Source organism: Schistocerca nitens, chromosome 5 (genome assembly GCF_023898315.1).
Source record: "Schistocerca nitens isolate TAMUIC-IGC-003100 chromosome 5, iqSchNite1.1, whole genome shotgun sequence".
In the NCBI taxonomy this organism is placed as follows: Eukaryota; Metazoa; Arthropoda; class Insecta; order Orthoptera; family Acrididae; genus Schistocerca; species Schistocerca nitens.
This window is the reverse complement of record NC_064618.1, coordinates 287829627-287850341: the sequence shown is the minus strand read 5'-3', so window position 1 is coordinate 287850341 and position 20715 is coordinate 287829627. Positions and strand designations below refer to the sequence as shown.

The following is a 20715-nucleotide window of genomic DNA, read 5'->3' as shown; positions in this document are numbered from 1 at the left end:
ATTTCATACAGCTTTCATTTTGTTATTGGAATTATTTATGTAGCCGTCATTTGCCATTATTTTCACTTCTTTGACCACTTTTCAAGTACCGTAAACACGGGCTACTTTAGCCCACTTTTGAACAATTTCATACAATTTACCCTTAAAACAAATCATTTTTTACTTAATTTAAGTTCTGGTAACCTTTTTATACAACTATAACACCTTAATTTTAGATGCTGCACACTTTTTGGCCTAATATTTTTTTCTATTTTTTAAAATTTTTTTAAACAAAGTAGTTTTTCAATAGAAAAACCGTGGTATAAAGGCAAGTGACAAAGAAGGATGTGGGTATTTAAAAACACTTGTTATTTTATGATTATAGTACTATATTACACAAAGTTAAAAATACATAGGTAAGTCAAAGAGTAAAAAAAAGTTTAAAAAAGTTAAAGTTCTTTCAAAAAAGGAATTTTTATATTTAAATGAAATCAACCTTAAGAAGGCCTCTTTTTACTATCTTTGGAGGCTGAATTACTTTTACAATGTCACACCACTGGTAAAATAACATATTGTTTTCTTGGGGCCACTTCCAAAATTTCTTGGTCAGCACAATACAGTCCACTGTAGCTCCCTCCTCTGCCACAGAGAGCACCAACCCTGGGAATCAGAGTATGTTCCAATGAACAACAACAAATTTGTCCTTTTCTACAAGTTCCTTCATGTCTCCATTGCTTCCTTTTGGGTCTTCAACATTTGCAGTTGGGAAGCTTCTACTGGGTCTTGAATCGTCTAAGTTAATTGGTTTATCTGGTTCATTGACACTAAAAAGAGTCTTCATCGCTGCTGGAAAAAACCAGGTCACTGTGACACTAAGCTGAAATTGTCATAATCATCATCTGTTGATGAAAGGCTGATCGCTCTTTTACCACTTCTTTTCTTTTCATTTCCATCTAATTTTTTTCCCTTTTCAATTTTTTTCTGTTTTTTTTTAAAGCTTCTTTTCCTTTCTTTTTCTCTTCTATTTCATTCTGCTGTTTTTGTTGGTACTGAAGGATTTCAATTGAAGATATACTTTTTCCTGCAAGGACTTCCAATTTTCGAGATTTTTTTGTTCGCGGCTGAACAACTTCTTGTCCTTTTTCCTTAAGGTGTTTGGATAAATGTTTGTCCTATTAAATCAAGGTTAACAAAAGCATTGTATGATGACAAACGTTTGACAATCTCTTATTTGCTGATCGGGTGGATTCTAGCCTTTTTATATCCAGCCAGAAGATTATCCCGTACATTCGACTGTATGCTGTCTAAGGCCTTTTTTAACAATCTTGGGAAAATGTCCTTTGATAGTGTGGATGCAGCTTTGCCACTGTCTGATTGCTTCCACTCTGTAAGAACTTGTCTCCATTTCATTTTGAGAGGCCTAAAGTAAGCTAAATCAAGTGGCTGTGTTAAATGCGAAGAGTTCGGAGGCAGACAGACAAATTGGATGTTGTTCTTTTCACAAAGTTTAAGAACATTCACACTTATGTGTGAACTGAGTTGTCACCGATGACTACTTTTTTGCCTTCTTGTTTTTTTGAACAGGATCCTCAAAAGTTGCACCATCAATCCATTCTTGTTTTGTACTGTTATATTGCGCCCCTTCAGGGCTGTTTTCAGTCCACATACTCCATAAATGCTCTCCTTTATATGTAACATAAGGAGGCAACGAATCAGCTTTAGCATTACCACAGAACATGATACTTATGTTAAATTTGGTGGAATTCATTATCCGTTCTGGGTACTTGCAGCCTCTCCTACATATCAATTGTTTCTTTCCAGGGTCATCTGACATACAAGTTTTGTCGTAGTTATAAATTATATCTGGCGATACATCATTGCCGCCTCTTTCAGATTCTCAGTGTACTCTGTCATTATTTTTTCATAAATCTGAGTGCGATTTCATTTGATGTTACACGAAAACTTGACTGTCAAGTGAGGGTGTCTCTTTAAGAATGACTTAACTCAGTCACGACCCGGAACATTGTTACAAACACATTGTACAGTCTTTCCTTGTCTAGTTCGGTAGGATTTTATGATGTACCTCAAACAAAGTTCATCTAGTGGGAAACCATATCACACATTTTGTCAATATGACTAGCAAAAGCTAATTCTTCTTCTTGTGAAAGTACTTTAGGGTGGCCTGGGGAATGTGAAAATGCGTTCTTCAACTTGTTTTTAATAGTGCTTCAGGGTATTTGGAAATGCTCAGCAGCCTGCCTTTGTGTCATTTCACCAGATCTAATGGTTTCTAAACAAGCTTGAAGATGTTTGTTGCTGTAGTCAGCATATTTTCGACTCCCTGGAAGACCAAACATATGTAATAGAAATATATTCACTATCAGTACCCATTTTGCAAGCTATTTGTAGAACTTTACCATTTACCACTAAAAATAACAGTTTTATAAAAGTACAACCTACTTTTGCCCCCCCCCCCCCAAAAAAAAAAAAAAAAAAAAAAAAAAAAAAAGCTGGGCCAAAGTGGATCGTACTTTACAGGTTACTAGAACTAATTTAAAGATATATGAAAATGGGAAGACATGTTGTGTTTCGCAGAGTTCTAACTACAGCACGACGTAAACAACTAAAAAGAGTTCTAAAAAACATACTTACATTAGAAGTTCATGAAGAAATTTGTTATATACAGAAAGAAGTTTTTAAGGTTAAAATTCCATGTGTTTGCACTAGACACACAACTTGTGGTGCTGCATCCTAGCGGCAAACCGAGGAATCACTTGAACTATCAGGCAGCTTGATTGATCCTACCACCTAGCGGAACCAACTGAAACTACACTCCTGGAAATTGAAATAAGAACACCGTGGAATCATTGTCCCAGGAAGGGGAAACTTTATTGACACATTCCTGGGGTCAGATACATCACATGATCACACTGACAGAGCCACAGGCACATAGACACAGGCAACAGAGCATGCACAATGTCGGCACTAGTACAGTGTATATCCACCTTTCGCAGCAATGCAGGCTGCTATTCTCCCATGGAGACGATCGTAGAGATGCTGGATGTAGTCCTGTGGAACGGCTTGCCATGCCATTTCCACCTGGCGCCTCAGTTGGACCAGCGTTTGTGCTGGACGTGCAGACCGCGTGAGACGACGCTTCATCCAGTCCCAAACATGCTCAATGGGGGACAGATCCGGAGATCTTGCTGGCCAGGGTAGTTGACTTACACCTTCTAGAGCACGTTGGGTGGCACGGGATACATGCGGACGTGCATTGTACTGTTGGAACAGCAAGTTCCCTTGCCGGTCTAGGAATGGTAGAATGATGGGTTCGATGACGGTTTGGATGTACCGTGCCCTATTCAGTGTCCCCTCGACGATCACCAGTGGTGTACGGCCAGTGTAGGAGATCGCTCCCCACACCATGATGCCGGGTGTTGGCCCTGTGTGCCTCGGTCGTATGCAATCCTGATTGTGGCGCTCACCTGCACGGCGCCAAACACGCATACGACCATCATTGGCACCAAGGCAGAAGCGACTCTCATCGCTGAAGACGACACGTCTCCATTCGTCCCTCCATTCACGCCTGTCGCGACACCACTGGAGGCGGGCTGCACGATGTTGGGGCGTGGGCGGAAGACGGCCTAACGGTGTGCGGGACCGTAGCCCAGCTTCATGGAGACGGTTGCGAATGGTCTTCGCCGATACCCCAGGAGCAACAGTGTCCCTAATTTGCTGGGAAGTGGCGGTGCGGTCCCCTACGGCACTGCGTAGGATCCTACGGTCTTGGCGTGCATCCGTGCGTCGCTGCGGTCCGGTCCCAGCTCGACGGGCACGTGCACCTTCCGCCGACCACTGGCGACAACATCAATGTACTGTGGAGACCTCACGCCCCACGTGTTGAGCAATTCGGCGGTACGTCCACCCGGCCTCCCGCATGCCCACTATACGCCCTCGCTCAAAGTCCGTCAACTGCACATACGGTTCACGTCCACGCTGTCGCAGCATGCTACCAGTGTTAAAGACTGCGATGGAGCTCCGTATGCCACGGCAAACTGGCTGACACTGACGGCGGCGGTGCACAAATGCTGCGCAGCTAGCGCCATTCGACGGCCAACAGCGCGGTTCCTGGTGTGTCCGCTGTGCCGTGCGTGTGATCATTGCTTGTACAGCCCTCTCGCAGTGTCCGGAGCAAGTATGGTGGGTCTGACACACCGGTGTCAATGTGTTCTTTTTTCCATTTCCAGGAGTGTATTTCAAATACTACCACAAATCGCTCAATAAAATGTGTTCCATTTTATTTTGCTTTTGGGCCAAAGAAGGACCCTAGGGCTAAAGTAGCCCATGCTTATGGTATCATTTTAGATTTTTTTGAAATATGCCTGTTAGTCATTAGATACTATGGAAGACTTGAGAGATCTCATATAATCTTCACTTTTCTGCAAATGACTTTTTTTTTATACTTGTTGTCACCAAGGACTTTTTTGTGCTCCTGTTTTTTAATTGGAAATGACATGTACAAATAATGTGAGAAGATACCCGATAATATATTGAACTTTTCATCTGTTCTTTCACATATGTGCACTTCAGTTGGTGTGTCATCCCTTAGTAAATTCCTAAAGTGCTACTTTCACTGTTCCTTTCTGCATAATTAAACTCATTGGTGAAGATATTTCAAGAAGCTTTGCAAAGTGTTCACTGAAACCGTTGTTGATGTTTCTAGCTGTGAATTTACGTGTTTGTCAATATCAAATCAATAGTGGTCCTGGGTGCACTTGTGACTGTGGCTGAAAATTTGTAATTGGGAGCAAGTTGTATGTTGCAAATACAGCCATAAGATCATCTCTGTATTTTGAAACTTTGTTGAAGTCTGTGTTAAAATCTCCACTGCTTGTTCAGTGTGTCAGTGCCACACAATGAATGGACATATGAAAGAATGAGAGTTATTACTTGTATTTCACATATCTGAACAATTCTCGACCTAGAGAGAGTAATGAAGTTAAAGCAGCTAGATGTGCAATTGCAAAATAGAAGACTTGTGTAGCACATATCACTGATTATCAAAGATATAATTCAAGATTGTGATTTTTTTTATTTGTATCACAATATTTTTGAAACAAATAATTAACATCACTTCAGAATCTTAATCAGTGATACACCTGTTACTAATATTTAATAAGTGAGACTTGCAGCATGGATGCTATTCTACCCTGACTTGCCATGATACTTTACACACTCCAACTCACAGTCCTGTTTTGATTGTGCACTCGACTTTATCTCAACTTGAACTTCACTCTGATCACTTGTTCAACTTGAGTTCCTATGCTAGACTGCCATCAAGACAGTGTTTGTCCATATTTTTATGTTTACCACATTTTTCTAAGTGGTTAAAAATTTAATTTCTTAAATTGTGCTTGCCTCTTGGTCCTTGAAGTTTATCAGCACTTTTTGTAAATATTTAAGTTTGCTACACCAATAAACACCTTGGTTACATGGCTGTGAGCTCCTTGTAACTTAGGTGACACAGGGGTTTCATAGGTCTCTGCGCAACATATCTAGCTGCTTTCCCACAAAAAAGGTTCCCCAGCTACATTGCTATGGGCTGTAACTAAGAATGCACAATCTATTCCCCCCCCCAGACTGCTTGTGTCTGTGTACGTGCGGGTGCGGATGGATATGTGTGTGTGTGTGTGTGTGTGTGTGTGTGTGTGCGCGCGAGTGTATACCTGTCCTTTTTTCCCCCTAAGGTAAGTCTTTCCGCTCCCGGGATTGGAATGACTCCTTACCCACTCCCTTAAAACCCACATCCTTTCATCTTCCCCTCTCCTTCTCTCTTTCCTGACGAAGCAACCATTGGTTGCGAAAGCTTGAATTTTGTGTGTATGTTTGTGTTTGTTTGTGTGTCTATCGACCTGCCAGCACTTTCGTTTGGTGAGTCACATCATCTTTGTTTTTAGATATATTTTTTCCCACGTGGAATGTTTCCCTCTATTTTTTATATATATAATATAAACGGCAACTATAATTAGTGTTGCAGTCTGAAAATACTGTTAAAAAAGAACTGCACCTCAGAATGATGTCAGATTTAAACAGAATATTATCAAAGAAGGGCAAACATTACAGAAACATAAAAAAAAAATTAAATTAAAATTTTCCCACTTGATGGCACTGTAAACATCATAATATAAATGGGTTCGGCTCCAAATGATGATTACTATTAAACCAACCAACCATATTGTGCAATGTGCATGAACGCCCAAGTCTGGCATTCAACAGTTGTGACACTGTTAGTTAGAAAATCCCATCCACCATGGCAACATCATACCACATTGGATGGAAAAAGTCAGTTTTAATTGAGCAGTTCGGTGGGACACAATGGTAAGTGCCACTGGTGTGTATTTCATAATAGAGCAATCCTGCATTCGGGAGGATGACGGTTCAATCCTGTGTCCGGCTATTTGGATGGTTCCTTTGAAAGGGCATGGCCGACTTCCTTCCCCATGCTTCCCTAATCCGATGAGACCGATGACCTCGCTGTCTGGTCTCCTCCTCCAAACAACCTCCCCCCTCTCCCCAAGCAATCAGTGCTACCTGTTAGCATCATAATATAGCACACCAGGAAAAAATTCTAATTTCACTCGGCTGGTGTTGAGACAACGCTATACGGTAAATGCCGGTGGCTGCTTGCCGCTGGAATATAATGGCAAACAACAGGAAAAATGGTTGGCAGTAAGAGGAAGCTGTGTATATCTTCCAAGATTATAGCCACATTTGACAAGTCAGAAGGAAAAGAAAACCTTCTTAGTGATCCTGACCAGGATCGTGAGTACTTTCCCCATGACCCAGATGTCTGAGAGGTATGTAAATCTGCAAATCTGTTTTACTTGCTGGTATTTCATGAACATAATGGTAAGTGCACATATGTACCATTATGTTCCTGAATTGCATGAAATACAACATTATCTACATCTACACTCTGAAACCACAGTGAGGTGTACTGCAGAGGATACATACCATTGTACCAGTTATTAGGGTTTCTTCTTGATCCATTCATTTATGGAGTGCGAGAAGAATGATTGTTTGAATGCCTCTGTGTGTGTGCAGTAATTATTCTAATCTTATACTCATGATCCCTGTGTGAGGGGTACACAGGGGGTTGTAGTATATTCCTAAAGCAATCATTTAAAGCCTGTTCATGAAACTCTGTTAATAGAGTTTCTTCCAGTTCAGTTCCTTCATTATCTCTGTGACAATCTCTCATAGATTAAACAAACCTGTGACCATTCGTGTTGCCCTTTTCTGTATACATTCAATATCCCCTATTAGTCCTATCTGGTAAGGGTCCCACACAGTTAAAAAATTTTCTAGAACTGTTCACATGAGTGATTTGTAAGCAATCTCCTTTGCAGATTGACTGCCATTCCCCAGTATTCAGTCAATAAACCAAAGTCTGCCACCTGCTTTTCCCACGACTGGACCTATTTGATCTTTCCATTTCATATCCCCCCCAATGTGACACCCAGATATTCGTATGAGTTGGCTGATTCCAAAAGTGACTCATTGGTCTTAGGGTACTACAATTTTTCATTTTGTGAAATGCAAATTTTTACATTTCTAAACATTTAAAGCAAGTTGTCAAACTGTGCACCACTTTGAAATCTTATCAAGATCTGACTGAATACTTATGCAGCGTCTTTAAGATGGAACTTCGTTATAGATAACTGCATCATCTACAAAAAAGCTGAATTTACAATTAATATTGTCTGCAAGGTCATGAATATACAACATGAACAGCAAAGATCCCAACACACCTGCCTGGGGCACACCTGAACTTACTTCTACAGCTGACGACGACTCTCCATCCAAGATAACATGCTGTGTCCTCCCTACCAAAATGTTCTCAATCCAGTCACAAATTTAACTTGATACCCCATATGATCATACTTTTGAAACCAAGTGTAGGTGTAGTATTGAGCCAAATGCTTTTCACAAATCAAGAAATAAAGCATTTACCCAAAGTTTTCAGTATGTTGTGTGAGAAAAGTGCGAGTTTGGTATCACGTGATCGAGTTTTTCGAAATCCTTGCCGGTTGGCATTGAGAAGGTCATTCTGTTCAAGGTACCTCATTATGGTTGAGCTCAGAATATGTTCCAAGATTCTACAACAAATCAATGCCAAGGATATTGGTCGGTAGTTTTGTGGATTACTTCTGTTATCTTTCTTGTAGACGGATGTGACCTGTGCCTTTTTCCAAAAACTGGGCACTTTTTTTGTTTGAGGGATCTACAATAGATTATAATTGGAAGAGAGGCTAACTCGGCCACAAATTCAATATAGAATCTCACAGGGATTCCATCGGGCCCCGGAGCTGTGTTCAATTTCAAAGATTTCAACTGTTTCTTAACATTACTGACACGAATACATGATTCACTCATCTTTTTGGTGGTACAAAGATTAAATTTGGGCAATTTTACTGGGTTTTACTTTGTAAAGGAACATTTGAAATGGAGTTAAGCATTTCAGTTTTTGCTTTGCTACCCTCGATTTCAGTTCCTGTCTCATTCAGTGGGGACTGGACACTAATTTTGGTGCCACTAACAGCCTTTTCATGTGACCAAAATTTCTTTGGGTTCTGTGAAAGATCCCTTGACAATGTTCTGCTGCAGTAGTCATTGAAGACATTGACAGCCAAACACATTTCATTAAGCATCTCTCTACCTGTAGCCCTCTGCTATGCAGTAATCTCTTGTTTCTTTAGAAGTGTCTTATAACTGAATGGCCGCTGTTTAATGCTTCATGGTGTTTATACGCATATTCTTTCATTTATATTTTTGCAAGTAATAATAATACAACAACAATAATGATGATGATAATAATGGCAATAATCAAAAATAATCTAAAAGGAAAGACTGTCATCTCAGTTTCTGACAACTGCTGTGGCCAAAATCAGAATTGGAACATAGTTCCATTCTGGCAGTTTATAATATCATCTGGATGATTTCAAGTAATTGAGCACCATTTTGTGTTTGCAGTCACGTGATGTTGCTTTCTGATAGAGATTTTGCAACAATTCATGCACCAGCAAGTACAAGATGTGTACAGCCCAGAAGAGTCGTCTGATATCATCCAGAAATCATCCAAGAGGAATCAGTTTGCTATTTGTAGCATGAGAAGGGAGCATTCATTTCAGATAAGACATTTGAAGGAAGATGTCTTCAGAAAGTAAAGTTTTGATAGTCTGGCTGTCAACCTAAGGAACGTATGCACGTGGAAGGTGACCGCTGAATAACCCATCAACCATATTCATCAGTGACACATTCTATCATGACATACGGCATGAAGTAAGTTTCAGGAAACATGGGAGGCAAAGCCCAGTCCTTACTCTTTGATTAAAATAAGACAGAACAAGACTCATTGTTAGACACTGGACTCGCATTCGGGAGGACGACGGTTCAATCCTGCGTCCGGCCATCCTGATTTAGGTTTTCCGTGATTTCCCTAAATCACTCCAGGCAAATGCCGGGATGGTTCCTCTGAAAGGGCACGGCCGACTTCCTTCCCCATCCTTCCCTAATCCGATGAGACCGATGACCACGCTGTCTGGTCTCCTTCCCCAAAACCAACCAACCAACCAACAAGACTCATTGAAAAGAAGAAAGCTACTGATGTCCTGTCCCTCTTAGATTACAACCCTCCTGTTCATCATGGAATTTTCTTGTCACTAAAACCAACACAATTGGACAGTGTAAACATTAGTGATGAGAGTTATGACTGATTAAGTAATTTTTAGCAACGAATTATGGAGTTGTACCTTTGTGTAATGGTTCTCGTATAACTATCGGTCATTACGTTTTGTTGTTTGCTTAAGCGATTTGGGTAACATAGTGGTATCTCCACTTCAGTAATGTGTTTATTTCTGTATGTTTTGCAGTCTGTATCATGTCCTTTTTATGTATGTATGGAAGAAAGTAGGTGTTAAAAGCCACACAGAACTAAAAGAATGTTAGAATAAAAGTATTCAGATTTTTGGATCAGTTGCAATCTTCTATCCTCTGTATCCCCAAACTCTTATTTTGGCACTTACCATTTTGTTCCATTGAGCAGCTTAGTTGTCCTGAGACCAGAAACTGCATAAAAAGCAACAGCATGTATTTTTAATTCTTGTGAGGCTGGCACAAGAGATGTTCAGTATGCCGTCCACTATTTTCTGCCACAAGTTGAAATTGGAAAAACAGCATGTTTCATAACAGATCAGAGTTTCTCAGGGGTCCTGTTCAGAATACACTGCATAGCATGCTCCTTCAGTTCAGCTACACTTGTAATCGCAGCACTGAACACAGCATCTTTCGGATACCCCAGAGCCAGAAGTCACAGGGTGTCAGATTAGGTGATCTGGACAACCAATCTGTAGGGAAATGACGACTGATAATCTTAGCATTTCCAGGATTTTTCTACAGCAGCTGCTTCACTGGCTGTGCAATGTGCAGAGAAGTGCAATATTCATAAAAATGATCCTACCCACACATTGATGCTGTTGAAGGGTTGGAGTCATACTGGTGCACAAAAGACTCTAATACACTCATGCTCATAAATTAAGGATAATGCTGATACATGGTGAAACTACACTCTGGTGGGTGGTTTGCAGGATTAAATCACCTCTGGGTATGACCTTGGGGTGCATTTGACCTGCAGTCATCGCACGGTGGCACAGGCAGCAGTCCATATATGCAGAGGTGTGTTGGTGGTGCATGTCAGAGTACGGTGCAGAAAGTAAGTGTGCAGACATTTTCAGATGTGCTAATGGTGACTGTGTATTGAAAATGACTCAAAGAACACATATTGATGACATTATGAGGGGTAGAATACTAGGACGATTGGAGGCTGGTCAAACTCGGCAGGTCGTAGCATGGGCCCTCTGTATGCCACAAAGTGTGATCTTAAGATTATAGCAACAATTCCAGCAGACAGGAAACATGTGCAGGCACTACAGTATGGGACGCCCACAGTATAAAACACCACAAGAAGACCGATATCTCACCATCAGTGCCCGCAGATGGCCATGGAGTACTGCAGGTAGCCTTGCTTGGGACCTTATCTCAGCCACTGGAACAGTTGTCTCCAGACACATAGTCTACAGATGACTGAACAGACATGGTTTATTCACCTCGAGACCTGCAAGGTGCATTCTACTGACCCCAGGTCACAGGAGAGCCCGTAAAGCCTGGTGTCAAGAACACAGTACATGGTCATTGGAACAGTGGTCCCAGGTTATGTTTATGGACAAGTCAATATATAGTTAAACAGTGATTCCCGCCAGGGCTTCATCTGTCATCAACCAGGAACCAGATACCAACCCCTTAATGACCTTAAAAGGGACCTGTATGGAGGTCGTGGTTTGATGGTGTGGGTTGGGATTATGTTTGGTGCACGTACATCCCTGCATGTCATTGACAGAGGAACTGTAACAGGTTAGGTTTATCGGGACATCATTTTGCATCAGTATGTCCGCCTTTTCAGGGGTGCAGTGGGTCCCACCTTCCTCCTGATGCTTGATAACGCACAGCCCCAACGAGCTGCCATCGTGGAGGAGTATCTTGAGACAGAAGATATCAGGTGAATGGAGTGGCCTGCCTGTTCTCCAGACCTAAACCCCATCAAGCATGTCTGGGATGCTCTCGGTTGACGTATCACTGCATGTCTTCAAACCCCTATGACACTTCAGGAGCTCCGACAGGCACTGGTGCAAGAATGGGAGGCTATACCGCAGCAGCTGCTCGACCACCTGATCCAGAGTATGCCAACCCGTTGTGCGGCCTGTGTACTTGTGCATGATAATCATATCCCGTATTGATGTCAGGATACATGCACAGGAAACAGTGGCGTTTTGTAGCACATGTGTTTCAGGATGGTTATCTCAACTTATCACCAATACCGTGGACTTAAAGATATGTGTCGGGTGTGTTCTCTATGTGCCTACACTATTAGCCCAAGTTTTGTGTAGTGCCACGTTGTGTGGCACCACATTCTGCAATTATCCTTAATTTATGAGCATGAGTGTAGCATTTACCAGTGACGGTACAGGTAGCAGGACTTGCAGGAATCAACTGCTCAAAAAAATATGGCCCTACAATAAACAGTGCCATCAACTAGCACCACACAGTTACCTTTGAAGAAGAAGCGGTACTGTTTTATGTGTGAGCAGATTTTCCATTACCCGTATGCTGCAATTATGTGTATTAACATGGCCTTGTAGATGCAAATGAACTTTTTGTCTGTCCACAGCATGTTCTTTGGCATATTCATTGTCCACTTCCATGCAACCAAGAAATTCTAAAGAAAATGTTTGTCTTACGGGTATGTCAGCAAGAAGCAACTCCTGAACGTGAGTAATTTTGTATGGATTGCAGTGCAGGATGTTTCTTAGAATTTTTATGCACCACACTCACAGGCATGTCTGAAGTAGTGTTCATGTTTGTACACTAACACTTGACCCCTCCTACAAGGCTGTGTCCACATCATCTACAGACATCATATCAGTTGTTCTCCCTCTGCCACATTGCACTTCTAAAGAACCTGGCATTTCAAATGCTGTAATCATTTTCTCCAGACCCTCAGCAGACGTGGGAAAAACACCTTTATCATATCCTTGAGTGTCCAGAACTTCTGCAGAGCTAATGGCACACAGTCACCGTTCTTCTAAAAGAGCTTCATCATAATTTCCATTAATGTTTCCCTTATCTTTGATAATATTCCATTCAAATTTGATGTCTTTCTGAGGAGTGGTTCTTTTTATGCAGGATTTTGAAAGTGGAACTTTAGTTTTAATCACTCTGTATATAACATTAGTTAAATACATAAAATGAGGGAAAGTCTACCATCCACCTGTAGTAAAGCAATGCTTGGTGCACAGGAACATGTAACAGAGAACAGTAATCACACTAGCTTTTGAACTCTGCTTCCTCCCCCCCACATGCAACAACACAGACACCAAACGCACACTCCAGCAGTCACAGTGAGTGAGACTGATTACTGAGAGTACTTGATGGTTAGGTGGAGGTGGGGAAGGGGGCAGGCAAGGCCACACAAGGCAAGGGGGTGGTAGTGGGATAATAATGTGAGGCAGGTCTTTCGACAGATGACTCCACAGTAAGGTGAGAGAGTGCGGAAGGGGTGGGGGAGGGAAATGGAGAGGAAGGTGGAGATGAAGAGGGACAAAAGGGAGAGGAATGGAGAAAGGGGAGAGGCTGGAGGTGGGGGAGGAGAGAGAGAGAGAGAGAGAGAGAGAGAGAGAGAGAGAGAGAGAGAGACTACCCCCATGAGGGGAGTGGGAGATTGGTTGCGGAAGGCAGTATACAAGCTGGACAGGGAAGGCGTGGTTGGACAGAAGAGATAAGGGAAAAGTAAGAGAGGCAATGTGAAACAGGTTAGCAGAGGTTTAGCCCAGGGGCAAGGCAAGAGTGCAGGATATGCTGGAAAGAGAATTCCCACTTGCATAGTTCAGAGACACTTGCACTTTTCCAGCCCCCTGGCATAATCTCCCACTAATCTGTTTCCCACTGCCTCACCAGAACTTTTCCCATCTCTCTTCTTTCCACATCATTCCTTCCCATTGAGATCGTGTACTGCCTTCCCCAATAAGATAGATTGCTACTTACTGTAAAGATGACACATTAATATACAGTGAGGCACAATTAAAAGAAACGTACACTTTAGCTTACAGCCACAGGAGAAGAAAGAAAAAGAGAAACACACACACACACTTCCAAGCACAGAGGCAAGCACAACTCATGCACACATGACTGTCATCTCTGGACCAGAATGCAGTTGTCACATTATGGAATAGCAGTCTGCAGGGGCCAGGAAAGGGGAAGGGACTGTAGTGTATGTGTGGGGGAAGAGAAGAGTGCTGTCTGGCAGAGACTAGACTGCCAACAAGTGCAACGTCGGGAAGCTGTGGGGCAGGGAGGTGGGGACGGGGGAGGGGGAGCAGAACAAAAAAGGAGAGGAGCGGGGAAAGATGGGCAAGTGCGTTGACAAAGGGTGGCAACCAAAGAGAATGGGAGATGAAAACAGGAATGAGATGATAGGACAGAGGGGTGGAAAACGTTAGGTGGAGAGTGTGGGGACAGTATGTTACTGTAGGTTAAGGCCAGGATAATTTTGGCTGAATAGCTCCTGTCCCAGCCTCTGATGGGGTAGGAGATGACCATGACAGGACTGGAATATGAAGTGGTGGATTTGGCACGTCTTGCACCTGTGTCTTCCTCAGGGATATGATTCTTGTGGCGAGAGGTTGGGGTTGGGATTGAGTGTGGCATAGGGATGGGCTAGGGTGTTGCGGAGGTTGGGTGGACAAAGGAGTACCGTTTTAGGAGGGGTGGAAAGGATCTTGGGTAGGATGTCCCTCATTTCAGGGCATGATGATAAGTAATCAAAGCCCTGGCAAAGGATGTGATTCAGTTGTTCCAGTCCGGGGCAATATTGGATCATGAAGGGCAGCACTCCTTTGTGGATAGTTCTTGGGGGGTTGTATGAGAATTGAACACATCAGGAAAAATACCACAGGAGATGTTCTTGCAGACCAGGTCTGATGGCTGGTGCCTGCATGTGAAGGCCTTGGTGAGACCCTCTGAATACTGGACTAGGGAGTTCTTGTCGCTGCAGATACACCCTTCCCATGTGGCCAGGCTGTACCTTCTCCCTATTCTCATCTCCCATCCCCTTTGTGTCCTGCCCTCTGCGAATGCACCCACATCCTTCCTGCTTCTCTCTTTTTTTTGCTCCGTTCCCCATCCCAACCTCCCTGCCCCACAGCCTCCTGACCCTGCACCTGTTGCCACTCTGATCGCTGCACACTCCGCAGGACAGCACTCTTCTCTCCTCCCAACCACACACTTCTATGCCATGTTGTAATTGCATTCTGGTCCAAGCTAGCGGAGCTGACAGTTGTGTGTGTGCACCAGTCAGTGAATGTGTGTGTTAGTCACTTTCTTTTCCTGATGAAGACTATGGACAAAAGCTAACGTGTAAGTGCCTTTTAGTTATACGTGTCTGCAACTTAACATTTCGTCTTTACTGTAAGTAGCAATTTATCGTTTCCATACATTTTTGAAATCTGTAGAACTGTTGCGTATGTTTGAACATGCTTCTCCAAATCTATTAGACGAATTTTCAAACAGTTTTCACAGATAACTTGAGCATCGCTTGGGGCACCCATATTGGCTTTATTTTGTCAAAATCAGATCACAGAAATAAAAGATATCATAATTGAAATTTTTATCCATACTGATATTATAACTACAAAATTAGCTCTGTTACTTTTTCATTACTAACCCATGAACCATTTTCGATGAAACTTGGTGTGGGGATAAAGTGAACTCTAAAGAAGAACTTGGGCTGCTTTAGAAAGTGTATAGTACAACCCACTCACTGATATGAAGACTATTACAGCAAATTAAGGAAAATATTTGCTGTAATGAATACAATGCTTATACAATCTTCATTGTGTTTAATCCATACTTCTACACTATTTGTTGCATAATGTACACATTGTATAATGTGTAGCTGTTAGACCATAGGGCTGAGTACTTGTCCATCCAACCAATTAGCCTGCTTAGTTTACAATAAATAATGCACAAATGATATCTCCTTTGTGGGATGATGAGAACTTTATTTGTTTATAGGTCGAGTAATACAGAACAACTTTTAGACACAGTATACTTCAAGACAAGACTCAGAAAACAAATGAGATGCCTGGTGATTGGTTATTAAGAACTATGCACAGTGACAGGTGAACATAGAATAAACATGAACATATAAATTGCTGTAAACTAGGAGTAAACAGCACGGAGTTAATAGACTAAACACAGTGCACCTGGCAGCCAGTGCAGAACTAATTTGACAGCACAAAGTTGAACATTCGCAACACAACATACACCTGAAACATTCGTACACTACACTGTACAGAACTGCTGGCTGCGGTCAATACAGCTACTTCAGTAGCACGATGCATGGATGTGTGCTGCTAACCATTCCTCTCTGTATGCACTGCTTGGCAGCAACGCTGCACATGCAGATATATCAGGCATTCGGACAACTTGGGAGGGGGAGATCAGGGAACACATCAAGAGCTATGCTTACCTGAACAGGCAGACACATAAGGGCAACTGATGTTATTGTGCATACAACTTACTTACAGTCACTCACCATAACAGAACAACTGATAAGTGACCATGAGAGTGTTTGTTTGGGTTCTGTGTGTTTGAATGGGTGTACTTCATCACAGAAAGAACAAGAGCTCGAAAGATAGTGTGAATACATTTTCAGTTAACAGTTTCTGTGCATCACACTTTGTTTCACTACGGGTGAGTGGTAGTCTTTTCCTTATTTTACTTATTTTTCCATCCAGGCACTTCCATTATTGTTTGACATTGATTAAACCAATTGTATATGTAGTCCTTATCCTTTTTAAATTGATTAGATCATTATCTACCTTAGTGACAAACCCGAAAATTATAGGCATTGCTGTAAGAATTTCATTCTCAAATGCAGAAGCTGATGGCATATAAGTTACTTTATTCAGCACAAACATTGTTATTCTGTCTTGATTTTTTCCCCAGAACAGAATTCCAGGATAATTGATTTAATTACACCACCACAAGGAAAGTGTCTCCCAACAAAGAAACCTGTCACCAGTAAACCAACAAGGAAGTTGCCAGGAGCAGCGTCTCCTTCATTTTTGACAAAATTACTGGATCTCTCTGAACAGTACAAATACAGTGAAAGTAAGAATTATTTCTATTGTTTGCTGAATTTCTGCATTGATTTCAGAGGAGTATGAAACATGCAACATTGTTTGTATATTTTGCTCTTTTTCCAGATGTGCTCTCTGAAGAGAAGGAAGAGGAAGACAGTTTGTGTGATGGAGAGAGTGTTCTTCATAGTACATCACCAAACCGTGATACTGTTAACAGGCAAGAGACAGTTTCATGCACTTTACTGGTAAAAGATGATTTTGGCATGTTGCTAGAAAATGATGATGATGATGATGTCATCCTACAATGCACCCAGAAAGTGGAAGAGACGATAAATGAATTGAAACATAAAAATTTTGAGCTGCCTAATGCTTCATTATCACCCTGTAACATCTTTAGAAAGTCAAATATGGTTCAGCCAGATGAAAGAGCAGCTTCCAACAAACATGCTGCAAATATGGTGAAGGTACCAAGTGGAAAGAAGGATGTCAGTTCAGAACTGTCACCAGCACCTAAGCCAAGAAGATCGAGAACGCCAGGATCTGCCAAATATTACAAATATGGCCAATTTATAGGCTATGGTTCTAGAAAGTCCCCAAGAACAAAGAAAAACTTATCTGAATCTTTAACTCATCAGGAAATCCATGATGACTCTCTTGAAAGTGCCCTTCAGACTTTGGTAGATGAAGATTATTCTTTTCTGGACACATCAGCAGGTAGTGATGTGAACAAAACAACAGAAATTAATAAAAAAGGCAGTGGCAAGAAGAAAAGTGTGTGTGACAGTCCTACAGAACGAACTGATGTTACTAAGGTGAAAACTCGTCAGAATGATGTAAGAAATTTGTCTAATGTTTGTCGCTTAACTTCAAAAACGTTAGAACCAACAATAAATGAACGACCAAACACAAAATCTAGATTAGGGAAACCCAACAAAAATTCATTGGACAACCATTGCACTCTTTTATCTGAGAGCGGAGATGCATTTTTTGAAACGGCAGCTTTAGAAGATGACATAGTAAATGAAACTGAATTGGTGAATGTATTGGAAATAGTTGAATGTAAGTATGTTCAGCAATGCAGTTACATTTGAGAACCACTTATTGCTCCTTATAGCTAGCAATTTTGTGTGTATGTTCTACTTAATAAACTTTTGTTTGAAGATGTCAGTAAGACGAGACCTCCAAGAACACTATAACTCTGACCTGTTGCACTGTAGTCATTGTTATTGCAAGTGATTAACTATTTTCCTTCCTATTAACTTTCAGATGCCATATCTTACACTCACATGATATGGCTATTAAACTAACAGTTTTGTTATGCATTCCAGAGGCAGCATGAATAATTCTTTTAAAACTTGCATTGATGTTTATTAATGAATGTATTGTATTTTCTCTTTAGCTCAGGCAGTTACCAGTTCACCACCTTTAAGATGCACACCAGAAGAAATTCAGAGGAAAAGGATAGAAGCTAAACAAAAATTAGCCAAAAAGAAGTTGAATTCCAAAACAAAAACCTCACTTCCCAGTGTTATCAAGCCCAAAAGATAGCATACTAGTTTAATTTTATGGAACGTAATTATGATGGATATTCTTTTGTATATGCAATCATTTTGGAATAGTATTTTTGGGTCTCGCTTTTCTGTGCCCATTGCGAAAATAAATGAGACACTGTCATGGTAACCTGCATACTATGATATTATAATTGAGAGCAACAATATTTTTACATTGTTAGTGATCAGTGAGATGTTTAAAAACTGTAACAGCATGTACAAAGTTTTGTGCAACTGCAAATTACTTCTTAAAAATACAGTCTTTTCATATGTCATGTTGTGTTGTTACCTGGAGATATTTGTAATTTTTTTATATAGTATGTACATAGAAATTATCATTATGTTAATTATGGTTTTTTGTTACAGGTGTATTTTCTAACACTGTACTTGTTGCATTAATTCATCATTGTTTACCATATTGCCTGATTTTTCTGTGTGTGTGTGTCGGGGGGGGGGGGGGGGGCAGTTCCATAAATAGTAACCCAGTGCTTTGCTAAAAACAACTTGTGTTTTCGTCAGCATTCCAGAGCCCATTTCTTATGAATTCTCATTTTGTTTCTAGTCAGTATGATGAACAGAGTAATAAATATTTATTCTCATGAATTATTTGTAATTTTTGTGTAATGATAGAAATAAAACAAGTTCATACAGAACTTATCTGGGTACTTGAAGTGGCATATCATTAACTGCAAGAAAGAGTACCATAAGTGAAACAAATTTAATGTACTTTAATAGCTTACTACAATCTTGATACGGAGTACAATTTATATGTAAGCTCCAAAGTATTAAGAAATTATGCTTTACTATAAAACTCCATTGTGATCTTTAAAGATTTTATTTTGAAATATCCCAGGTAAGCTATTTCAAGAATTGCACATTTTGTTCAACTTGCCATTGAGTAAAATTGAGATTAGGTTGTGTGAAAGATACCAAATGTAAGTAATAATATGTTGAATAAAGAACAACCCATAATCTGCATACTGCAAAGCGCATAACTTGTTTTCCAGAGAGTTTGCAAACTAATTATTAATAAAATTGCAGCCAAATAGCCATATACAGTTACTTTGCTTAACATTTTACATTTACATTTTACATTTTTGCATATTCATTTATCGATTTCACTCTTTTACTGCACAGTTCTATGTGATATTGTTCACAGGCTTCGTTACACAGTTCACATACACATGTCGCGGTTGGGTCATGATAAGTTTTGTTTTTGCAGATTAGATGATGAAAGCCGTGAATAGAAAGTCTAGTTACGACATGTCGCTGTTCGAAGTTTGGTGCTGTCCATGAGCGGTTCGTCATTGCCTCGGTGCCATAGAACTCCGGCCATATTTTTTCTCGTTTGTCCTCCATGATCTTCAGTTGCTTTCTGGAAGCTCTGGTGTGTGGCATCATATATCGAAGTCTGATGACTTCAATTAGGAATGTCTCTCTCGCTAGCAGGTACACTAGTCTAGATCTTGTTGTCTTTGAGAGACCTAGTGCTCTTTTTAGATAGGTCGATTTTACCTTTTCTAGTGTTTCTAGATTTTTTTCTGTCAGATGGTCCCATATAACCTCCCTACCATAGGCCAGGATTGGCAAGATTTTTGTGTTGAATAATATCATGGCTGTTTCTAAATTGAGTAGGCGGATGTTTTTGATGTCCTGTATTGCTATTATTGCTTGGGCTGCACATTCTGTTGTATGTTTTGTGAAGCATTTGGCTGTTCCCAGAATGAGATTTTCACTCTGCAGCGGAGTGTGCGCTGATATGAAACTTCCTGGCAGATTAAAACTGTGTGCCCGACCGAGACTCGAACTCGGGACCTTTGCCTTTCGCGGGCAAGTGCAAGTGGTAGAGCACTTGCCCGCGAAAAGCAAAGGTCCCGAGTTCGAGTCTCGGTTGGGCACACAGTTTTAATCTGCCAGGAAGTTTCATTTGGCTGTTGTTTGCAATGTCACTCCTAGGTATTTAAAGTCTGATGAGATTTTTATTTTTTGTCCTCTGATACTGATTTCCGCATTCTTGGGTCTTTTGCCTCCTTTTCTGAAAATTACCATTTCTGTCTTTGTTATGTTTATATGTAGTTTGTGTTCATTGCACCATCTGTCTATTTTCTCAATGATTCTCTGCAGCTTCTGTATGTCTGTTGAACCTACGGCTATGTCGTCAGCATAGGCATATACATACACATCTTCTTTATTTTCTCCAAGTCAGAGTACTTCTTCAGTGGCAAGAATGTACAGCAAAGGGCTCATTGGGTCACCCTGTAAAACTCCGTTCGATTGCAGAATGGGGTTCAAAAAAGAGAGGTTGTCTGATATTGTAATTAAGTTGTATTCGAGGATTGACTTGACTATTCTTGCCCATACGCTATCTTCTCCCATTGTGTTTTCCAGTTTTCGGATTATGAGCTCTCTTTCTAATAGGTCAAAGGCTT

The 20715-nt window shown here is 41.0% G+C and overlaps 1 protein-coding gene across 5 annotated transcripts in view; it reads left to right on the top strand.

The window, feature by feature from the left end:
* Window positions 1-18733, top strand: part of LOC126259164 (uncharacterized) — a 36785-nt gene extending 18052 nt beyond the window's left edge. For 3 of the 5 annotated variants that reach the window (XM_049955717.1, XM_049955719.1, XM_049955718.1), the window contains exons 4-6: window positions 16600-16764; window positions 16860-17795; window positions 18136-18733. In XM_049955717.1, coding sequence (XP_049811674.1) covers window positions 16600-16764; window positions 16860-17795; window positions 18136-18284 — 1250 coding nt within the window. In that variant the 3' untranslated portion in view covers window positions 18285-18733. Of the gene's footprint in view, window positions 1-12270; window positions 12363-16599; window positions 16765-16859; window positions 17796-18135 lie in introns of those variants that run through there. The other 2 variants (XM_049955721.1, XM_049955720.1) reach the window with 2 other exon arrangements.
* Window positions 18734-20715: the final 1982 nt, after the last annotated feature.